Consider the following 19,934-nt stretch of genomic DNA (forward strand, 5'->3'; position numbering starts at 1 on the left):
GGGTTTATACATCAAATGGCTAGCATACAAGTTCAACAGTCAATAGGGAAGGCAAATGATTTTTTTTTATTTCAAAAGGAATGAAGGACATAAGTAGGGAAGTCTTGCTAAAACTATGCAAGGCATCAGTTAGGATAGACCTTGAATACTGTGATTAGTTTTGGGTCCTTATCTAAGGAAATACATCCTGGCATTGGAGGCAGTCTAGAGAAAGTTCAACAGTTTGATCCTAGGTGTGGAGGGATTTTCTTATGAGAAGTTGAGTAGGTTGGTCCTGTACTCACTGGAGTTTAGAAGAATGAGAGGCTACCACATAGAAACATAGAAGATTTTTAGGGGACTTCACAGGATTTATATTGAAAAGTTGTTTCCCCTTGTGGGAAAATCTAGGACCAGACTTTGTAATTTCAGAATAGTGTAAACACTAATGAATTTACCAATTGTCTGATTTACCACTAATCCTTGCTCGAGTATATGATTTTTCTTTCAATTTAATGCTGTTGCTAACTTTCCTAGTTAGTCACGGGTGGCTAATCCCCTTCATAGAATCTTCTCTCTTTGGGCTATATCTTTGTTGTGAGTCATGAGCTATTTTCTTAAATGTCTGCTATTGTCTCTCAATTACTTTGCTGCTAAACTCCTTTCCTAGTCTACTTCGGATTCATTCCTTTGTAATTATTCTTATTTAAGTTTAGCAGAGATCTTTCCGACTCAAGTTTGTCCCCCTCAAAATGAATGATCAATTCTGCCATGAAATTTTCTAGGGAGTTTTATTCTGAGATCATTTCTTAAATCTGCCTCATTACATATTGCCAAACGTAAAATGGTCTGGTCCCTGATTAGATGCTCAACATGTTGTTTTTAAAAACTATCCTGAGTACCCTGTGAATTCTTCCAGATCTAAATTTGACTTTCCCAATCTACATGAAGATTAAGGTCACCTGTGATTAATGAACTGCCTTTTGATACATGCCTTCATTATCTTTGAATTTATCGTCTCTTTGTAAAACAGATGTGAGGGGACATATAGGCTATGCCCATGAGTGTTAATTTCTTGTCTCCAGCCATATGGATTTTACATCTTCCAATCCAAGATCATTTCTTGCTATTATACTTAGTTCATCCCATACTGATAAAGCTGATTCATTATTATGTCCTCTCAAAAAGTCACATATCCCTGAATATTTAATTTTCAGCTTTGATCTGCTTGTAACTATTTTTCTGTAATTGCTATAAGATTCTACCCATTAGCCTCCTTTTCTGCCGTTAATTCATTTGTTTTGCTCAATTACTATGTACATTCAAGTAAAGAGCCATTTGGGTTGTCTTTTTAATTTTTTTCTGCTTTGACCTTATTTCCTGCTGCTTTATGGTCATACTCTCTGTACGTTCCTGTCCCACTTGGGATACTGTTATCCTAATAGTTACTCTACAGTGTTGCCATATCCTTTTATTTGGTAAGCCTAGGTTTCCCCTCTCCCAAACCCCTCTCACCTCTAATTTCTTTTAAAGCACTCTCCACAGCCCTAGTATTCAGTTTGATTGGATACAGGTTCCAGTTCAATTCAAATAAAGCCCATCCCATCAGAACAGCTACCTTCTACCTCATTATTCCAAAAACTGAAATCCAGTCCACTCTCTCTATTCTTTGAGCCATGTATTTAATTCTTTGACTTTATATGCTCTTTCAGTTTGCTTGTGACTCAAGTAATAATTCAGCGATTATTTCCTAGAGGTTCTGCTTTTTAATATGGTTCATTTAATTGAAATTATTTTAGGAGAACCTCCTTTCTGGTCCTTTCAATGTTGTTGATACCAATGTGGGTGACAACAACTTGATCTCTCCTATCCTACTCTTGAGTTCTTCTGCCTTGAGATGATGTCCTTAGCCGAGGCACTGGGCAGGCAACACAACAGTGCCTGTCCTCCTACTTCTACTATCCCCCATCACAATTTTCTCCTCCAACCTGAGTGGTTCCCTTGTCTGTTGGCTCATCCTCCTTCAGTCCTCACTCTGGTCCACATAGCTTGTAAGCACTTTGTAATTGTTGCACAATTGTAGGAGTGAGGCTGGGTTCTGGGAACCCTCCAGGTCCCCAAAGTTGTCTCATCTGTAGTTGTACCTCTTGTTCCTGATTGCAGACCAAACTCAAATGTACTACTCTTTGAAGGATATGACTGTTTTCTGGAGCTAAATATTCAAGTAACTTTCCTGCTTTCTGATGTGCAATGTCTGCAGTTTGGCAACCAGCCCCTCAACTTGGATCTGATGTTCTTCAAGCCGTGAACACTTAGTACAGATGTGTACTCTCTGGATCACCTTGGCATCCAACAGCTCCCACCTGCTTCAGCAGCAACATATCACCAATATATTATTTGCCATCGCTACATTATTTGGCTTCTAATTTAATTACTCTGTATTCCCCATTCTTTACATTTTATTGTAATTTTCTAAACTAAAAGGAAAGGAAGACATAAAAAAGACTAGAGACCTTAAACATGCACTGAGAATGTCAATTTTACTTTAAAGACGAGATATATTCACTAATCCTCGCCAAACAGCTGCTTTCCCTGCACTTGCATCACATTGTGATTTGTAGCTTCACTTCAGCACTGATCTCACTGAAAATAGTGCTCTCAATATGCTCCTTTTATCCTCTCCTGCTCACCTCTCACTCTGGAGACATCTTGTAAACCTTAGTTAAAGCATCAATGTTGCCCTCTGCACCAAATTTGTACTATGAACCAAATTCTCAGCTGAATGTACTCAGCTTTTGTCTCACTCAGATGAGTGCTCCAGTCATGTTCTCAATGATTATTCCTGAAATTACCTTCCAGAAATTCCTTGTACTTGAATAGTCCAAAATTCTTTAAAGTTAGACGTGTCAGTCAATTCTTTTGAAGACTCTGTGAAGCAGCTTTATTGTAAAACATTGCCAAGAACATGCTTAAACAATAAATGTCCTCTAACACAAGTAGATTAGGCAAAATTTAGGATGCATAGGATGGGGAAGGAAGCTGCAAGGGATGGACACAATCAAAATGTGGAGCTTACTCAAGGAACAGCTACTGCGGGTCCTTGATAAGTATATACCCATCAGGCAGGCAGGAAGTTGTCGAGAGAGGGAGCCATGGTTTACTAAAGAAGTTGAAGCTTTTGTCAAGAGAAAGAAGAAGGCTTATGTGAGGATGAAGTCTGAAGGCTCAGTTAGGGGGCTTCAGAGTTATAAATTAGCCAGAAAAGATCTAAAGAGAGGGCTAAGAAGAGCCAGGAGGGGGCACAGAAATTGTTGGGGGGTAGGATCAAGGAAAACCCTAAGGCCTTCTATAGGTATATCAGGAATAAAAGAATGACTAGAATAAGATTAGGGCCAATCAAAGACACTAGTGGGAATTTGAGAGAGGAAACTGAGGGTATAGTGGAAGCGCTTAATGAATACTTTTTTTGCCCTTTTCCAATGTGAATACTAGCAATGTTAGTGAGAATACAGAGATACAGGCTACTAGATTAGATGGGATTGCAGTTGACAAAGAGGAGGTTTTCGTAATATTGGAAAATCCGAAAATAGATAAGATCCCTGGGCCGGATGGAATTTATCCTCTGATTCTTTGGGAAGCCAGGGAGGAGATTGCAGAGCCTTTGGCTTTGATTTTTGTCATCATTTTCGACAGGAGTAGTGCCAGAAAACTGGAGGATAGCAAATGTTCCCTTGTTTAAGCAGGGCAGTCGGGACAACCCTGGTAATTATAGGCCAGTGAGCCTTACTTTGATTGTGGGTCAGGTATTGGAAAAGGATATAAGAGAGGATTTATAATCATATGGAAAGGAATAATTTGATTCAGGATGGTCAACATGGTTTTGTGAAGAGTTGGTTGTGCCTCAGTAACCATATTGAGTTCTTTGAGAAGGTGATAAAACAGTTGGATGAAAGTAAAAAATGGTGTATATGGATTCCAGTAGACGTTTGATGAGGTTCCACACGGTAGGCTATTGCACAAAATACTGGGTTTCAGGATTGAAGGTGATTTGGCAGTTTGGATCAGAAATTGGCTAGCTGAAAGAAAACAGTGGTGGTTGATGGGAAATGTTCATCCTGGAACCAGTTACCTGTGGTGTGCCGCAAGGATCTGTTTTGGGGCCAGTGCTGTTTGTCATTTTTATAAATGATCTGGATGTGGGCGTAGAAGGATGTGTTAGTAAATTTGTAGATGACACTGAGGTGGGCAGAGTTGTGGATAGTGCCGAAGGATGTTGTGGGTTACAGAGGGACATAGATAAGATACACAAATGGTCTGAGAAGTGGCCAATGGAGTTTAATGCAGAAAAGTGTGAGGAGGTTCACTTCGGAAGAAGTAACAGGAATGCAGTGTACTGGACTAATGATAAAATTCTTGACAGTTTAGAAGAACAGAGAGACTCCTGTGTCCAGGTGCATAAATCCCTGAAAATTGCCACTCAGGTTGATAGGGTTATCAAGAAGGCATATGATATGTTGACTTTGTTGGTAGGGGGATTGAGTTTTGGAGCCATGAGGTCATGCTTCAGCTGTACAAGACACTGATAAGACCGCTCCTGGAGTATTGCAAACAGTCCTGGTCACCACATTATAGGAATGATGTGGAAGCTTTAGGAAGGGTGCGGAGGAGATTTACTGGGCTGTTGCCTGGTATGGAAGGAAGGTCTTATGAGGAAAGGCTGAGGGAACTAAGGCTGTTTTCATTGGAGAGAAGAAGGTTGAGAGGTGACTTAATTGAGACGTGTAAGGGTGGACAGTGAAAGCCTTTTTCCTTGGATGGTGAAGGCTAACATGAGAGGACATAGCTTTAAATTGAGGGGTAATAGATTTAGGACAGATATTGGAGTAATTTCTTTATTCAGAGAGTACTAGGGGCATGGAACAGCCTGCTGCCGTAGTAGACTTGTTGATATTCAGGGTATTTAAATTGTCATTGGACATACATATGGATAGTGGAATGGTGTAGTTTAGATGGGCATCAGATTGATTTTACAGGTTGGCACAACATCGAGGGCTGAAGGACTTGTATTGTCGGTGAAGTTCAATGTTCTAATGGAAGGCGAGGTTTTGTATATGAGGAATTCTAACGTTTTCTGGATTTCTTGTTCCTAAAATGTTGCAAGAGTATGTGTGGATTTTGTAATTGTTCAGCACTCCAGTTTATGAAGATAAATATACTTTTGGAATGAATTTCTGGTTTCTTATTAAAATTCATCGTTTCACTTCTCTGAAAGTTACAATATGGTCAATCTTTTAGTAAACAAATTTCAACAATTTGTCATAAAATAAATTACACAAGTCTGGCAGCATTTGTGCAGAAAGATAATTGCATTTTATGTCCAATGTGATTCTTGTTCAGAACTGGGTTCCACAGATACTGAGAATTTCTGTTTTTATTTCTGATTTCTTTCTCCAGTATTTTGCTTTTATTCTTTGGACAATCAATGACAAAATGTTACCACTTTGAATATAATTCAAACCTTTGATGAATTAGTTCATAGCTGCCAGATATTATTCCAATAACCTGCCCCTCACAGCTTGATTTAGGAATTTGAAATATGGAATAAAACTGCAGATTTGCAAAATTTTCTGTTTGGCATTAAATCAGCACTTAATGCAATATTATTAACTTTATTTTTAAGTCCTGGTAATTGTTCTGTGTCTCTTCTCTGCCACCAACACCCCTTTTGAGAACTGTCTGAAGAATGTAAGTTTGTTGTGTGTAATTTGTCTTTTTGTTTTAAACAGCTTCACAATGACAAAAAGCAGATCAGTGTCGGTTTCATTGGCTATCCTAACGTTGGCAAGAGCTCTATCATTAATGCACTTCGATCCAAGAAAGTTTGTAATGTTGCACCTATTGCTGGTGAGACAAAGGTAGGTATTACAGATTTCAGTGTCTTCTAAAATTAAAATTTTGGGAAGTATAACAAAATCCAGTTATCAACAAAATAGGATCAAAGTCTTACCTCCACATATGTGGTCAGTAAAGCGTCCATTTAAGCTGAATCTCCTTTTTAGTCTATTTGCTGTACTTAGGTCACCCATACTGGGTTGTTGCAACCTGTCATCTTTGTGTCAGAACAAATCTTTAAGAGAAACCCATATAACTTATACATTTTCTGTTTCTGTCTCTGTCTGACTAACCAGATATTTCAGTAAATGTAGTAATTCTGTGTCATCAATTTAACTTGCTTTCTGTTCAAATAACTCTAGGCTGCAACTGAATGAGTTGCTTGGGTTTTGTAGATGACTGATCATTTTACAGCCTCAATCTTGTTACAGTCATACAATGAAATCAAAACATTAAATTCAAAATGCCCAGCAGGTCAGCAACATCTGGAGAGAAAAATGGCATTAAAAATTCACATCGGTGATCTTTTATCAGAATGCTAAAGGCTTCAGTTTTGTCCCCACCTGTTTTTGTGCTATGCACATTTTTGAGCTGTTCTTATGTCCCCATCCCCTCAGTGGCTCTTTCTTCAAGCAGATGTTTTCCACTGTTTTATGGATATCTTCACCTCTCTCCAATATTCTCTTTGTACCTTTTTTTTTCTCTCATCCTATCTGACAACCTCTGAGCTTGTTGCACTTCACTCCCTATCACTCTACCTGCTGGTTATTTCCAGCATTTTAAGTTTCTATATCCAATTTCTAGCATTTGCAGTATTTTTCTTTTGTTACATGATTTGTGCACACTCCTGATTGACCGAAAAGGTATATTTGGCATCTTAAAAAGCAAGATTTACTATTTTTTCCAGATTCATCAAGGTGTTATCAGAAGACTGATCGATTTACTTCAAATTTCAGAATAAATAGTTCATTCACCACTGTACTGATGCTGTCACTCGGTGCAGGCAGATTTTCAGTGGTCTCCTGAATAAACATAGGAACTTACGATGCTAAGATTGTAGTAGTGTAATTAACAATGTGTTCCTCTCTTATCCAATTTGATCTTTGAAAGTTAAGCTACTTAACTCAACACGCCACTTGGTATGTAGGCTCACTCAATGACCATTTCAGTATTAGATTCCCTACAGTATGGAAACAGACCCTTCGGCCCAACAAGTCCATACCGACCCTCCGAAGAGTAACCCACCCAGACCCATCCCCCTTATTCACCCCTGACTATGGGCAATTTAGCATAAATAAAGGGGACTGAGAAGTATGAAAGAACAGACGGGAGGGAAAACAATCAGTACATATATATATTTCCGGTGGCGAATAGTCTCCAGAGGCCAAACTACCCCAGTGGAGAAATGCTGGTGGCGAACTGGCAGTGGCTAATCGGCGGCGGCGAATGTGCTGTGGCTAATCGTCACCAACCCCATGGGGAGAATGTGCAAACTCCGCACAGTCAGTTACCCGAGGCAGGAATCGAACCTGGTTCCCTGGTGCTGTGAGGCAGCAGTGCTAACCACTGAGCCACTATGCCTCATTCAGTCCCAATCTTCGAAAGGTAGCTGATGTGTCACACAACTACAAGATTGAGATGAGTTGACTGAGTGGAGAAATGGCTTTAGTATGTTTCTGATTGTACATCTTTAAACCAGAAAGGGTTAACCTGAATCTTGGGAAATTGCTCCATTCTCAAATGCTGCTGTCCTTCACTTTCAGCAGAAAGATTTTAACTTGTGTGAATTGCTGAACTTTAACCTTTGGTCTTGTGTGCATTTCTCAAAATGATTTGATTTTCTATATTTTAAATGAAATTTGTGGCTCTTTGTATTTTCGGTGTTAGTTTAATATGAGAATAATTGTTTAATATGCTATAATAGTTGCTGTCTTCTCATTCCGTACTATAGGTCTGGCAATATATCACTCTGATGCGACGCATTTTCCTAATTGATTGCCCTGGTGTTGTTTATCCATCTGGGGATACAGAGACTGAAATAGTGCTAAAAGGAGTGGTGAGTCTAAAATTTTGAGGTAAAATATCTCTGGAAAAACAATGGTGTTATTATTGTGGAGTTAATAATAAATTGAGCCACGCAACAGTGAATCATAGAATCCCTACGGTATGGAATCAGGCCATTCAGCCCATTGAGTCCACATTGACCCTCCGAAGAGCATGCTGTCCAAACCCATCCATCTCTGTAACCCTGCATTCCCGTGGCTAATCCACCTAGCCAGCACATCCTCAGACACGATGGGCAATTTAGCTTGGCCAATCTACCTAACCTGCACATTGTTGGACTGTGAGGAAATGGGAGCACCTGGAGAAAACCCACGCAGATATGGGGAGAATGTGCAAATTCCGTACAGATAGGTTCAATTCCATCCTCAGGCAACTAAGTCCCAGGCCCTCATGTTTTATGGCATGAGTTACTCACTGCAGAGTTTCTAGTCTCTGACCTGTGTTTATAGTCACAGTGTTAAGTGTTTGGTCCAGTTCAGTTCCTGGTTAATTGTAACCCCAGTCCTATATATATTTTGTGTTATGTCGTTTAAATCCATGCATTTGATTGTAGACATACAGTGGGCCATTTATCAGTCATTCTGTACATGTGATTCACCTCTGCCACCAGTTCACAGACACTGGCAGCACAATGTAAAGTAAATTTAGAAGGAGTAGCTTAACACTGCACTGTCTTTTCCTACGAACTGTGGAAAGAAATTGTGTTCACTTTTCATACATGCTGCAAATGGAAACTGAGTCTTGTGTGAGGAGAATCGATGTTTCGGGCATAAACCCTTCTTCAGGAATGAGGAAGGTGTGCCAAGCAGGCTAAGATAAAAGGTAGGGAGGAGGGACTTGGGGGCGGGGTGTTGAGAATATGATAGGTGAAAGGAGGTTAAGGTGAGGGTGATAGGCCGGAGAGGGGATGGGGGCGGAGAGGTCGGGAAGAAGATTGCAGGTCAAGAAGGTGGTGCTGAGTCTGAGGGTTGGGACTGAGATAAGGTGGGGAAATGAGAAATGAGGAAGCTGGAGAAATCTGCATTCATCCCTTGTGGTAGGTAAATGATGTGTGTGGAGGTGCAGGTGAATTTGTGACGGATATGGAAGGATCCATTGGGGCCTTGGAGGGAAGGGAGGGGGGAGGTGTGGGCGCAAGTTTTGCATTTCTTGCGGTTGCAGGGGAAGTGCCGAGAGTGGAGGTTGGGTTGATGGGGGGTGTGGACTTGACGAGGGAGTCGTGGAGGGAGTGGTCTTTCCGGAATGCTGATAGGGGAGGGGAGGGAAATATATCCTTGGTGGTGGGGTCTATTTGGAGGTGGGACTAGAGGTTGGGATATCTGGTTGGCATGGTTGGACCGAAGGGTCTGTTTCCATGCTGTACATCTCTATGACTCTATCTCTATGACTCTATTTACAGATGATGTAGTCATACTATCTACTTTCAGCTCTAGTCTGTAGAAGACGTTTTGATGACTCTAATTCTAAAAATTCTATGGATTACTAAATTTAATCCTTGTGTTGATCTTCATGAAAATCTTTATTCACCTTTTTACAGCAGCCTGGAAGTGAGCATATAGTGAAACATTTTATTTTTGTAGTTATAATACTTGGTTAATAACTTTATTGACGTTATGTATTATGTTGTTAATATATTAACAAAGTTGGTAATGGGTTCTTGCTAGTAATTATAAGGTTTGACCCCTAAATGTGATGTTTAACTTGCATGACCTGGGTGTTTAGTGTAGGAATCTTTCATCTGACCCATGACCAAATTACTAGATAGTAGTTATCCATTACAAGCTGTTTTTGTTTTCCAAAATTAATTGAAATTATTTTGTGTTGAAAGTAGCTATTGGTGAGCACAACTTTCAGTCTATTCTATATCACTGCCACTGTTGTGACGTTGCCACTTCAGGTTGTTTTCTTATATATTAAAAATACTATATAAATGCAATCTGGAATTTACACTTGATTATCAATTACTTTCTATACATTTCTTAGATATTTTTAATCAACCTACTCAAGCATGTTATGACTCACCTCTGGAGCAGGTGGAAATTGAACCCAGACCTTCTGGTCTAGATGTGGAAACACTACCACTGCACCACAAGAGCCCCCGAATGAGTTTATTATTTTCTGATTCATTGATGATGGATTAAAGCACAGTGTTGACTGACTTTGGGAGACCCCACTTGCTTGAGTTCATTTCTTTCACTCTATCCTCCCCGCACAGGTTCAGGTAGAGAAAATCAAATGTCCTGAGGATCATATTCCTGCCGTACTGGAAAGAGCTAAATCCGAATACATAAGCAAGACCTACAAGATAGATGGCTGGAACAATGCAGTGGATTTCTTAGAAAAGCTTGCTTTCCGAATGGGAAAGCTTTTAAAGGTAAGATTTTTGTCATGAATTTCAGAATTCCATATGAAATGCACAAAAGTAAATAATACCACCTCAAAATGTAGTCTGTAGCGATCACGAAGCAGTTTATCTGCTGACCAGGCAGACAGAAAAAATAATCTCTCAATTGCATGCTGAAAGCGCATGTTTAGAGAAACTGGGCACTGAAAATGTTTTTAGTGCAGACATGAATTGTGGAAGAACAAATGTGAGAACAATTTTATTTCTAAGTGCTTTTAGCTGTTATGAGGCTTGCTATTACAAGCATTCAAATATCCTATTTAGCACAAAAAGACAATGGCTTTATTCACAAAAGTCCCACAAATGAAGTTAGTATTTAAGTGATTGTTTCGTATAACACTATATACCATTGAGCCATGATTTATACAATTTGAATTATCGCTATATTTGATTTGCATGGCCAAATTGGAAACATCGATTAAGGGAGCAGATGGAGGCCTTTTGGTCCATCAAGTTTCTGGCATTCAACATGATAATAATTGATCATCTATCTCATTGCCACATTCTTGTGCTCTTCCCTCGACACCTTTCTCTTCTAGAAACCTTTCTTTCTTAAAAGTATTAATTGACTTTGTCCACACTGCTTTCTGTGGTAGAGAATTCTACCAATTACTTAATGATGAATTCTTTCCTCATTTCAGGCAAAATGGTTTACTGTGTATCCTGAGACCCCATCATCCAATCTTTATTAGTCCTGTCAGAATTTTGTATGTTTCAATGAAATCTCCTCTAATTCTTTTAAGTTCCAGTGAATGCAGACTTAATCAGCCTGATCTCTTCTCATATGACAAACCTCTCACCCGTGGCACATATACCTTTTCTTGAGAAAGACCAAAACACTCTCAGTCCTTGAGGTGTTATCTCATCAAGGCTCTGTACACCTGCGGTACAGCTTCCTTGCTCCTGTATTCAAGCTTCTCTTGCCATGAAGGCCAACACACATTTGCGTTCCTTGCTACCAAAGTGAACAACTTCGCATTTATCCATATTATGTGACATGTCATGTATTTTACTCACTTGCTCAACTTGTCTAATTGCTCAAAAGCCTCTTCACATTCCTCCTTATCACTCACTACCACCTAGATTTGTGTTCTCAGCAAATTTAGAAATATTGCGCTTGATTCCCTCATCCAAATCTTTGATATATAGCACAAATAGTGATTTCTGCAGTGACCCACTTGTCACCACATTCCACTTTGAAAACCACCCATTTATTCCTACTGTTATCTGTCTGCTAGCCAATTCTCAATCTATGTATGTTGCCACCAATTCCATTTGTTATAATTTTGCACAATAACTTATGTTGAACTTTATCAAGAGCTTTTTGAAAATTCAAATAGATTACATCCAGTAGTTCCATCCTCAAAAAAAAACTCCATTAGGTTTGTCGAAAACAATTTTCCTTTCATAAATCCATTCTGAGTTAATGTAAAACTGTTAGTAATTTCAGCTGTTCTCTTCTAATAAACTCACTCAGATTCCCTGCTACCAATGACTAATGGGTCTGTAGTTCTTAATTTTCTCTCAACCCTCCTTCCTTTTTTTGAAGAGTAAGGTTACATTTTTTTTTAAATTACATTACAGCGTGGAAACAGGCCCTTCGGCCCAATAAGTCCACACCGACCCGCCGAAGCGCAACCCACCCATGCCCCTACATTTACCCCTTACCTTACACTACGGGCAATTTAGCATGGCCAATTCACCTGACCTGCACATCTTTGGAATGTGGGAGGAAACCAGAGCACCCGGAGGAAACCCACGCACACACGGGGAGAATGTGCAAACTCCACACAGTCAGTCGCCTGAGGCGGGAATTGAACCTGGGTCTCAGGCGCTGTGAGGCAGCAGTGCTAACCACTGTGCCACCGTGCCGTCCACAAACTCTGCTGGGATTGTTCCAAAATCTACAGAATGTTGGAAGGTAATAATTAAACTTCCTTTAGTACTCTGGGATGGAGATATTAGACTTTGGAGGTTTATCAGCTTTCAGGCTCATTAATTTTACCAGCTCACTTTTTTGAAATACTAATTTCTTTCAATACTTCCTTCCCAAAAGACCCTTGCATTCCATACTTATGGGAAAGACTTCTGTGCAAATCAGAACAAAAGTGGTTATTTAATTGCTCTGTCATATCCTTGTTCTGTGATTTTATACTGGAAAGGGCTTACGTTGTTTTTGCTAATCTTTCTTTCTGCGTGTAGAAATTCTAGAGTATAGTTAACCCACATTGTTCTTGCTAGTTTACCCTCATTTTCTATTTTTCTCCTCTTAATTAATGCTTGGCCCTCTTTTGTTGAAGTCAAACCTGCTTCCAATCCCCTGGCTTACTACTTTTTTAAGCAACTTTATATAACTGTCATACCTTTTAATGAAGTTATCCAGTAATGCAGCCAACTCACCCCTCCTTTCTATGTAGTTTCCTTTGTTTAGATTTAGGATCCTAGATTTGGAGTGGACGACTTCACTTTCCAATTAAGAATTCTATCGCATTATGGTCTCAATTTTGTAAAGAACCTGTTACAACAAGGTTATTAACTACAAACAAAAATTGCTGGAGATGATCAGCAGTCCACAGCATCTGTGGAGAGAAAGCAGAGTTAATGTTTCAAGTCCACTGACCCTCTTTTAGAACTAGCAGACCTGAATTTCGCCAGCAATTTCTATTTTTGTTTCAAATTTCCAAGATCAACAGTTTTTTTTGTTGTTGTTTAAGGTCATTACTCAATCTCTTTTCAATTTACAAACATCAAATCTAGAATAGTTTATTCCTGAAAGTGCTGTCCATTTTGTTCACACTGTAAGAATTCATCCGCCACAGTACTATTACTAATGTTGTTTGTCTTCTTTATATGTAGATTAAAATCACCCATCATTATTGTACAGCACCCTGTTGCATCCATCACCAATTTCCTATTTAATGTCAACTCCAACATTGCCTCTAGAAAACTCCCACTAATGTTTTCTGTCCCTTGTAGCTTCTTAGCTCCAACCAGACTGATTTCATATCTAGATTTCTTGTTTGAAGATCTTTTTCCCCATTGCACTGATTTCATCTTTCACTAACAATACTATTCTATTTCCTTTTCCATCTGCCTATCCTTTCTAAAGATTGAATGACCTTAGATGTTCAGTTCCTAGTCATGTTCGCACCTCGGCTGTGTCTCTGTAATTGCCACCTATCATACAACGAAGTGTAAACTATTTGCATTAGTAATTCATCTATCTTTATTGCAATGCTTTGTGCATCAGATGTAGTACCATTCGAGCTTTTGAAACGTTTTTCAAAATAAAATTTATCCACTCTCAGCGCCAGAGACCCGGGTCTCGAGGATAAAAATACAAGGCTCTGTGCTGAGTAGGATTTTAGTCGCTACCAGTGAAACCCAAATGAAAAGATTAGATTCCCTACAGTGTGGAAACAGGCCATTTGGCCCAACAAGTCCACATTGACCCATCCACACCCATTTCCCTCTGACTGATCCACCTAACACTATGGGCAATTTAGCATGGGCAGATTCACCTGACCTGCACATCTTTGGATTATGGGAGGAAATGTGTAAACTCCACATAGACAGTGGCCAGACGTGGGAATCAAACCTGGGTCCCTGGTGCTGTGAGGCTGCAGTGCTAACCACTGAGCCATCATTGCACAATCCATACAGATTGGCTGCCAAAAAACACTCATGTCAGATAGATTGCTTTTAAAAACTTGAAGTGATTGAAGATTTACAATTATTTAGAGTTATTATATCTCCTAAAAATGTCCAGAAGTACTTCACATTCAGTGAACTACATTAACTGCAGTCATTTTGCAGTGAGAAAAATCCAAAAAAAACAGGAAATTTAATGAACAGTTTGTTTGCTTTTGGATGGTGATTGATTGGTCTGTTGGTCAGGCCATGTTTTTGAAATGTACCTTTTTCATCAACTTGAGCAGGTAGACTAAACAATGGTTTCATGTGAAAAACAGGATTGCTGAAGAACCACTTGCTTGGTAGTCCATTGGAGTCATTCTTGATTATATATTAAAGTCTAGAAATGAAATTTAAAAATATTTTTATGTAGCTTGACTGTCTATATTTGCAAAATCATTACTTGACTTTAAAACTTTATCTTACTGTCAACTGTGGTAGTATCATGTATGTAACCTGAGTTGTTTCTCTTATCAATGTTTAAGTATTTTCTAATTCAGTTATTTGACCTATTAAGTGACAAAACTGTTTTAATGAAGTGATGCACTAAATACATAACGAAAATTTGGAATTGACTGTTTTAGTTAGTAGTGCTTATCAGACACTATGATAATTGAGCCACTTCACTTACTATTCAAATTCAATACAATAGATATCATCCAAAGGAACCAAATTTGTTTTATGACGAGCCTAATAATGAACAGTGCTGTTGTTGATTTAAAATAACTTATGTTGAAAGTTATAGGTTGTAATTAATAACAAATACAGGTAGTTCTGAGATAATGCGGGTTTCGGCAGCATGATTTGGCTATAACATTGCTAAAGAATTAGGGAATAGTGTTATTGAGAATGCTTACCTACGTGGGCAATAGTGCGAATCAAGCAGGGAATGATTCGCGTGATTTATTCTGTGCCTGTGCTGTTGTCTGTACCAAAATCTCCACACAGTTCTGTGCATGCTCCAGTGTCTGCAGCAAAATCTCTGCGCCATTCTGCAAATGCAAAATGTCAGCGCTGATCTTCGTATCTTTCTGTGCATGTGCCCACGTCAGCTGCCAGCAGAGCAGCTTTCTGTAAGAGGTACTGTCCAAAGAGCAGATTTCTTACATTATTTTAAATGTGCCATGTTAAATTTACTTTTGTTTTGTTAACATATATAATTTCTACCTTCATTCAGGCTGTGCTATACTTTGCTTTAGACTTTCAGGTGATTTTGAGCGATCGTGAGTGATCTTTTTTTGCGGGTCTGCACCTAACTCCACTTTTCCCATAGGCCCTATAATTTATATTAAGCAATTTTCTATTAAATGAGGTTTTGTTGAAATGCAACTATGGTGTTATAGGAGAACTACCTGTGGGTAATAACACATGTTTGACTAATATTAGTAAAGGAAGTACATATCGTTAAACGTTCAAAGCTTCCTTCATAAAGACCAACTACTAATCACCAAGAAATGAAAAGAAGTGGGTAAAGCAACATCTGTGGAACAACTGCATTTTATATATTACAATGTTGTATCGTGGATCACTGTTTGAACATGGCTTTGGAAATCTTTGATCATAGCACAGTCCTTTCAGTCTCTTGGTTTGGAAGATCAATAATAACAAATAGCATGTATTTGCTGAGACAGTTTTTATGTTTACTGTTTTTTCTGAAGGCCAGTTTTGGTTCCCAATTTTGTAGTTTTTATTACTTTGCAGGGTGGAGAACCAGACATACAAACTGTAGCCAAAATGGTGCTGAATGATTGGCAAAGAGGCAGGATACCTTTCTTTGTGAAACCACCAAATGCAGAGACAAACTCTGAGGTAATATGTTTTTGAATTATGAAAATGGCTCACAAACATAAATGTATGTTGATTCAGTTTGAACATAAAAAACTGGAACCCATTGATACCTATGTGCTGAGCATTGGTGCAGCCAGGTGAATGGTCTGATAAATGCAGAATAACTTGTCTCAGTTATGTCTGTGAGCTCTGGGTTACGCTCCTCAAGAAAATTTGTGGAAGCACAGTTTTAGAGGTTACCTTTAGGACATCTAATGTCTTGATACATTTATCAAGTAGTGGTTATAACTTGACCAAACTCAATGTGTTGTTTGAAAGCAAAATGGTTTTAGGTTTAGGTGAGATTGACTTTAATGAGACTGTCCACAGCATTAGGAAAATCTGTTCATGGTGAAACAACCGAAGAGCAGTGGAAAATGTTTAAAGAAGCATTTAACACAATACAAAATCAGTTTATATCCCTGAGAGGGAAAAGCTGCACTTTACAGAAAAAACAGCCATGGACAACTAAAGAGATGAGGAACTAAAAGAAAGGACTTAGAAAAATGCAAAAAAAAAGCTCAGTTGTTGAATGGGAAAGATCCAAAGATCAGCAAAACGCCTCAAAGCAGCTTGTAAAAGTTTCTAAAATTGATTTTGAAAGGAAACGTGCCAGGGGCATTAAAATCAATAGGAAAAAATGTTATAGTTACATAAGGGAATGTGGGTTGTCAGGAGCAAAGCTGGCCCACTAAAGACTGAAAGTGGGAAGGTTATCAAAGGAAATGGTAGCTATAAATGAATAATTACCTCAATATTTACAATTGAATGGAAATTCTGTAGAAATTGATAGTGGCTGGGGAACAGGAACTGAATAAAATTAATGTAAACAAAACATTGGTAAAGGAAATTAATGGAATTAAAGACTGATGAATCCCCACGACCTGACCTTTTCCATTCAAATGTGTTTAGAGATGTCGGGGAGCTGATTGTAGATGCCCTAACTATAACCTTTTAGAAATTCCCAGATACAGAAACCGTCCCTCTGGATTAGAAAATTGCACTTGTCACTCTACTTTTTAGGAAGAGCAAAAGACAAAAACCAGATAATTACACTTAGCCGAACATCTGCAGTGGAGAAAAATGTTGGAGCCGATAATCAAGGAGAGGGTAACTGAACTCCTTGAAAATTTTCATTTAATCAGGAGAGCCACCATGGATTCAGGAAGGGTAGGTTGTGGCTGACAAAAGCTTATTGAAGTTTTTGAAGAGTTGTCAAAAATAGTGGACAGGGGAATGTCCATAGATGTTGCTTATATGGACTTCCAGAAGGCATTTGATGAATCTCCTATAAGACCCTATTAACTAAGGTCGACAGACACCCATGGAATTGAAGGCAAATTACTGACATGGTTGGGAAATAGGTTGATTCGCTGGTGACAAAAGGTAGGGATAATGGGTAGGTACTCAAATTGGCAGGATTTGATCAGTAGTTTCCTATATGGATCTGTTTTCAGGATTTAATTATTCATACTATTTGTTAATGACATCAAATGTCATATATCTAAATTTGCTCATGTTACAATGTTAGGTTGCACTGTAGACCGTGTAGATGCTGGCATAAAATTACAAAGTGATATTGATAGACTAAGTGAATGGACAAACTGGCAAATGAAATTAGATGTAAGCAAGTGTGAAGTTATTCATTTTGGATTGATAAAGGACAGATCATGCTACTTTCTGGTTAGCATGAGAAGTTAATACAGTGGATATCTAGAATTGGGGTTTGGATGCATAATCTTTAAAATGTCAAAAACAGGTTCAGAATAATCAAGAAAGCTAATGGAATGCTTGCCTTTGTCTCCAGGACTGGAGTATAAGGATACAGAAATTATGTTGTAGTTAGATAAAACCCTGGTTTGGTTCTGTTTTGTTCCTTGATTCTACTTGAAGTACTGTGAGCAGATCTGCACCAGGCTCAAGGAAGGATATATTGGCCTTGGAGGGAGTACAAGAAGAGATAATACAGATCAGACATGTTTTTTTCTAGAATTTAGAAGGTTAAGGGATGATCTGGTCAAAATCTTCAAGATGTTAATGGGAAAAGACAGAGTTGATAATGACATACTCTTTCCACTAGTTGGGGTTACTAGAACTAGGGAGCATACTCTGGAAATTAGGACCAGACTGTTGAGGAGAGATGTTAGGAAGCACTTCAATACATAAAGGGTGGAAGATTTTGGAACTCTCTTCTACAAACAGCAGTGAATCTTAGGTCGGTTGATAACTTTAAATGAGAACTTGTTAAATAAAGGTATTAAGGGCTATGAGCCAAAGCCAGGTATATAGAGTTAGACCACAGATCAGCCAAAATCTCATTGAATGGTGGGACAGACCCAAGAGTTTGAATGGCTTACTCATGTTCCTATGCAACAGGAAACTCTTTGCGGTCGATTTATTACAGAATATGTTTTTGTTGAAATTTAAATTAATTCTGTGGCAGAATTAAAACATAAAATATATATGGAGGTGTGATATTTGCTAAATAAAGCTTGTACCCAGCACACAAATAAAATCATCGACTGCATCAAGACTTCTGAATGTTTGTCTTACGGTAAGCAGTGAAATTATTCCAATCAGCTCGATGCCCTTGCAAAATGAAACCATAATGTTGTATGACAGTTCTTCTTAGACTACTTTTCATCTTTCGTAGTTTGAGTTTTCTTTAATTAGAACATTTTGGGGAAATTAGTTGGTTTTTGAGCTCACTCAGGCAAAGTTCATTGACTTGTCTAGGAGCTGTGTTACTATGAACTTCATGAATGTTAATTAAGTTCCTCACTTCCATCAGCCCTTGCTATTTTATAGATGGTCATAAGTGTGGAATAATAAAATAATTAGAATTAATTTTATTTAACAGCATTATTTAATGTGGAAAACTGTTTTGATGTTGATTTTTAATATCAGCTTCAAAATTCACAGTATCAATACATTGTTTATTTTTCAGTATCCTATTTATAATTTGAACTTTTGCAAATGGCACAAAACCTGTTTTGATATGACCATATAAAATTTGAGTTATTACACTGCATTAAATTGAGTGAGAGGGCAGTTCATTCTCTTACGCTCTTCATATGCATAAAATATTACTTGCAATCCATTAGGGCATTCACAATCTATTTCAAGCTGGAATATGTTCATTTTTAACACTATATTCTATAGATAATTCTGAATTAAGTTATTTATGCTTGAACTAGACATTATATATCTGGTTGGTTGTTTTTTGAGGATTTAATATAGTTTAAAAGAATTTGTTACTCAGTGATTTGTGAATGCCCACACACAAATATGTATACAGGCAATTCCTGGCTTACAACTAGGTTCTGTTCTTGAGTCTATTCAGTTTGTACTCCAGTCAGAACACACTGCAAGACCATATAAAATAACTGTTTGTACATACGAGGAAATGTTCATATGGCGGATCTTCAAATTTGCACCCTTCTATTGGATCATGTTTATAAGAATGAGCGCTCATAAGTTTGGGTTCCATAAATCGGGAACCCCTTATGTACTGCAACTTCTATCTGGCATACTTGGAATCAGGACATGTCTAAATCATTAAATAAGATTGGAGCCTAACCGTAAATATGTGAACTGAATATACATGTGTAGCTGAGACATAACATATAGCCAAATTATGCAATGAAAGTGAATGTTTCAAATCTATTCATTTTGAAAATGTGCTGATGTGCTCATATGCTGGTCCATAGTAAATTTAGGCATTGTCAACATGTCAGTAATATGTTCTTATAAAGTTCTTGCAAATCCCAGTGCGTTTATGTGACATGTGTAGCTGCATCAAGTTCTTAACAAATTCCTGCCCTTCACCCCTGTGCTTTTCAGGCCCCGTTTTTTAAAAGCTAGTTGCCAGTACTAATGAAGCAAAGATTCTGGATTAGTGGTGCTGGAAGAGCACAGCAGTTCAGGCAGCATCCAAGGAGCTTCGATATCGACATTTCGGGCAAAAGCCCTTCATCAGGAATAAAGGCAGTGAGCCTGAAGGGTGGAGAGATAAACGAGAGGAGGGTGGGGGTGGGGAGAAAGTAGCATAGAGTACAATGGGTGAGTGGGGGAG

At 38.4% G+C, this 19,934-nt stretch overlaps 1 protein-coding gene across 1 annotated transcript in view; it reads left to right on the forward strand.

Moving 5' to 3' along the window:
* gnl2 (guanine nucleotide binding protein-like 2 (nucleolar)) overlaps positions 1-19,934 on the forward strand; it is a 49,320-nt gene that overhangs the window by 20,963 nt on the left and 8,423 nt on the right. The window contains exons 9-12 of the mRNA XM_043717874.1: positions 5,766-5,894; positions 7,823-7,927; positions 10,151-10,309; positions 15,734-15,841. Of these exons, the coding sequence (XP_043573809.1) occupies positions 5,766-5,894; positions 7,823-7,927; positions 10,151-10,309; positions 15,734-15,841 (501 nt within the window). The remainder of the gene's footprint in view (positions 1-5,765; positions 5,895-7,822; positions 7,928-10,150; positions 10,310-15,733; positions 15,842-19,934) is intronic.

Source organism: Chiloscyllium plagiosum, chromosome 27 (genome assembly GCF_004010195.1).
Source record: "Chiloscyllium plagiosum isolate BGI_BamShark_2017 chromosome 27, ASM401019v2, whole genome shotgun sequence".
In the NCBI taxonomy this organism is placed as follows: Eukaryota; Metazoa; Chordata; class Chondrichthyes; order Orectolobiformes; family Hemiscylliidae; genus Chiloscyllium; species Chiloscyllium plagiosum.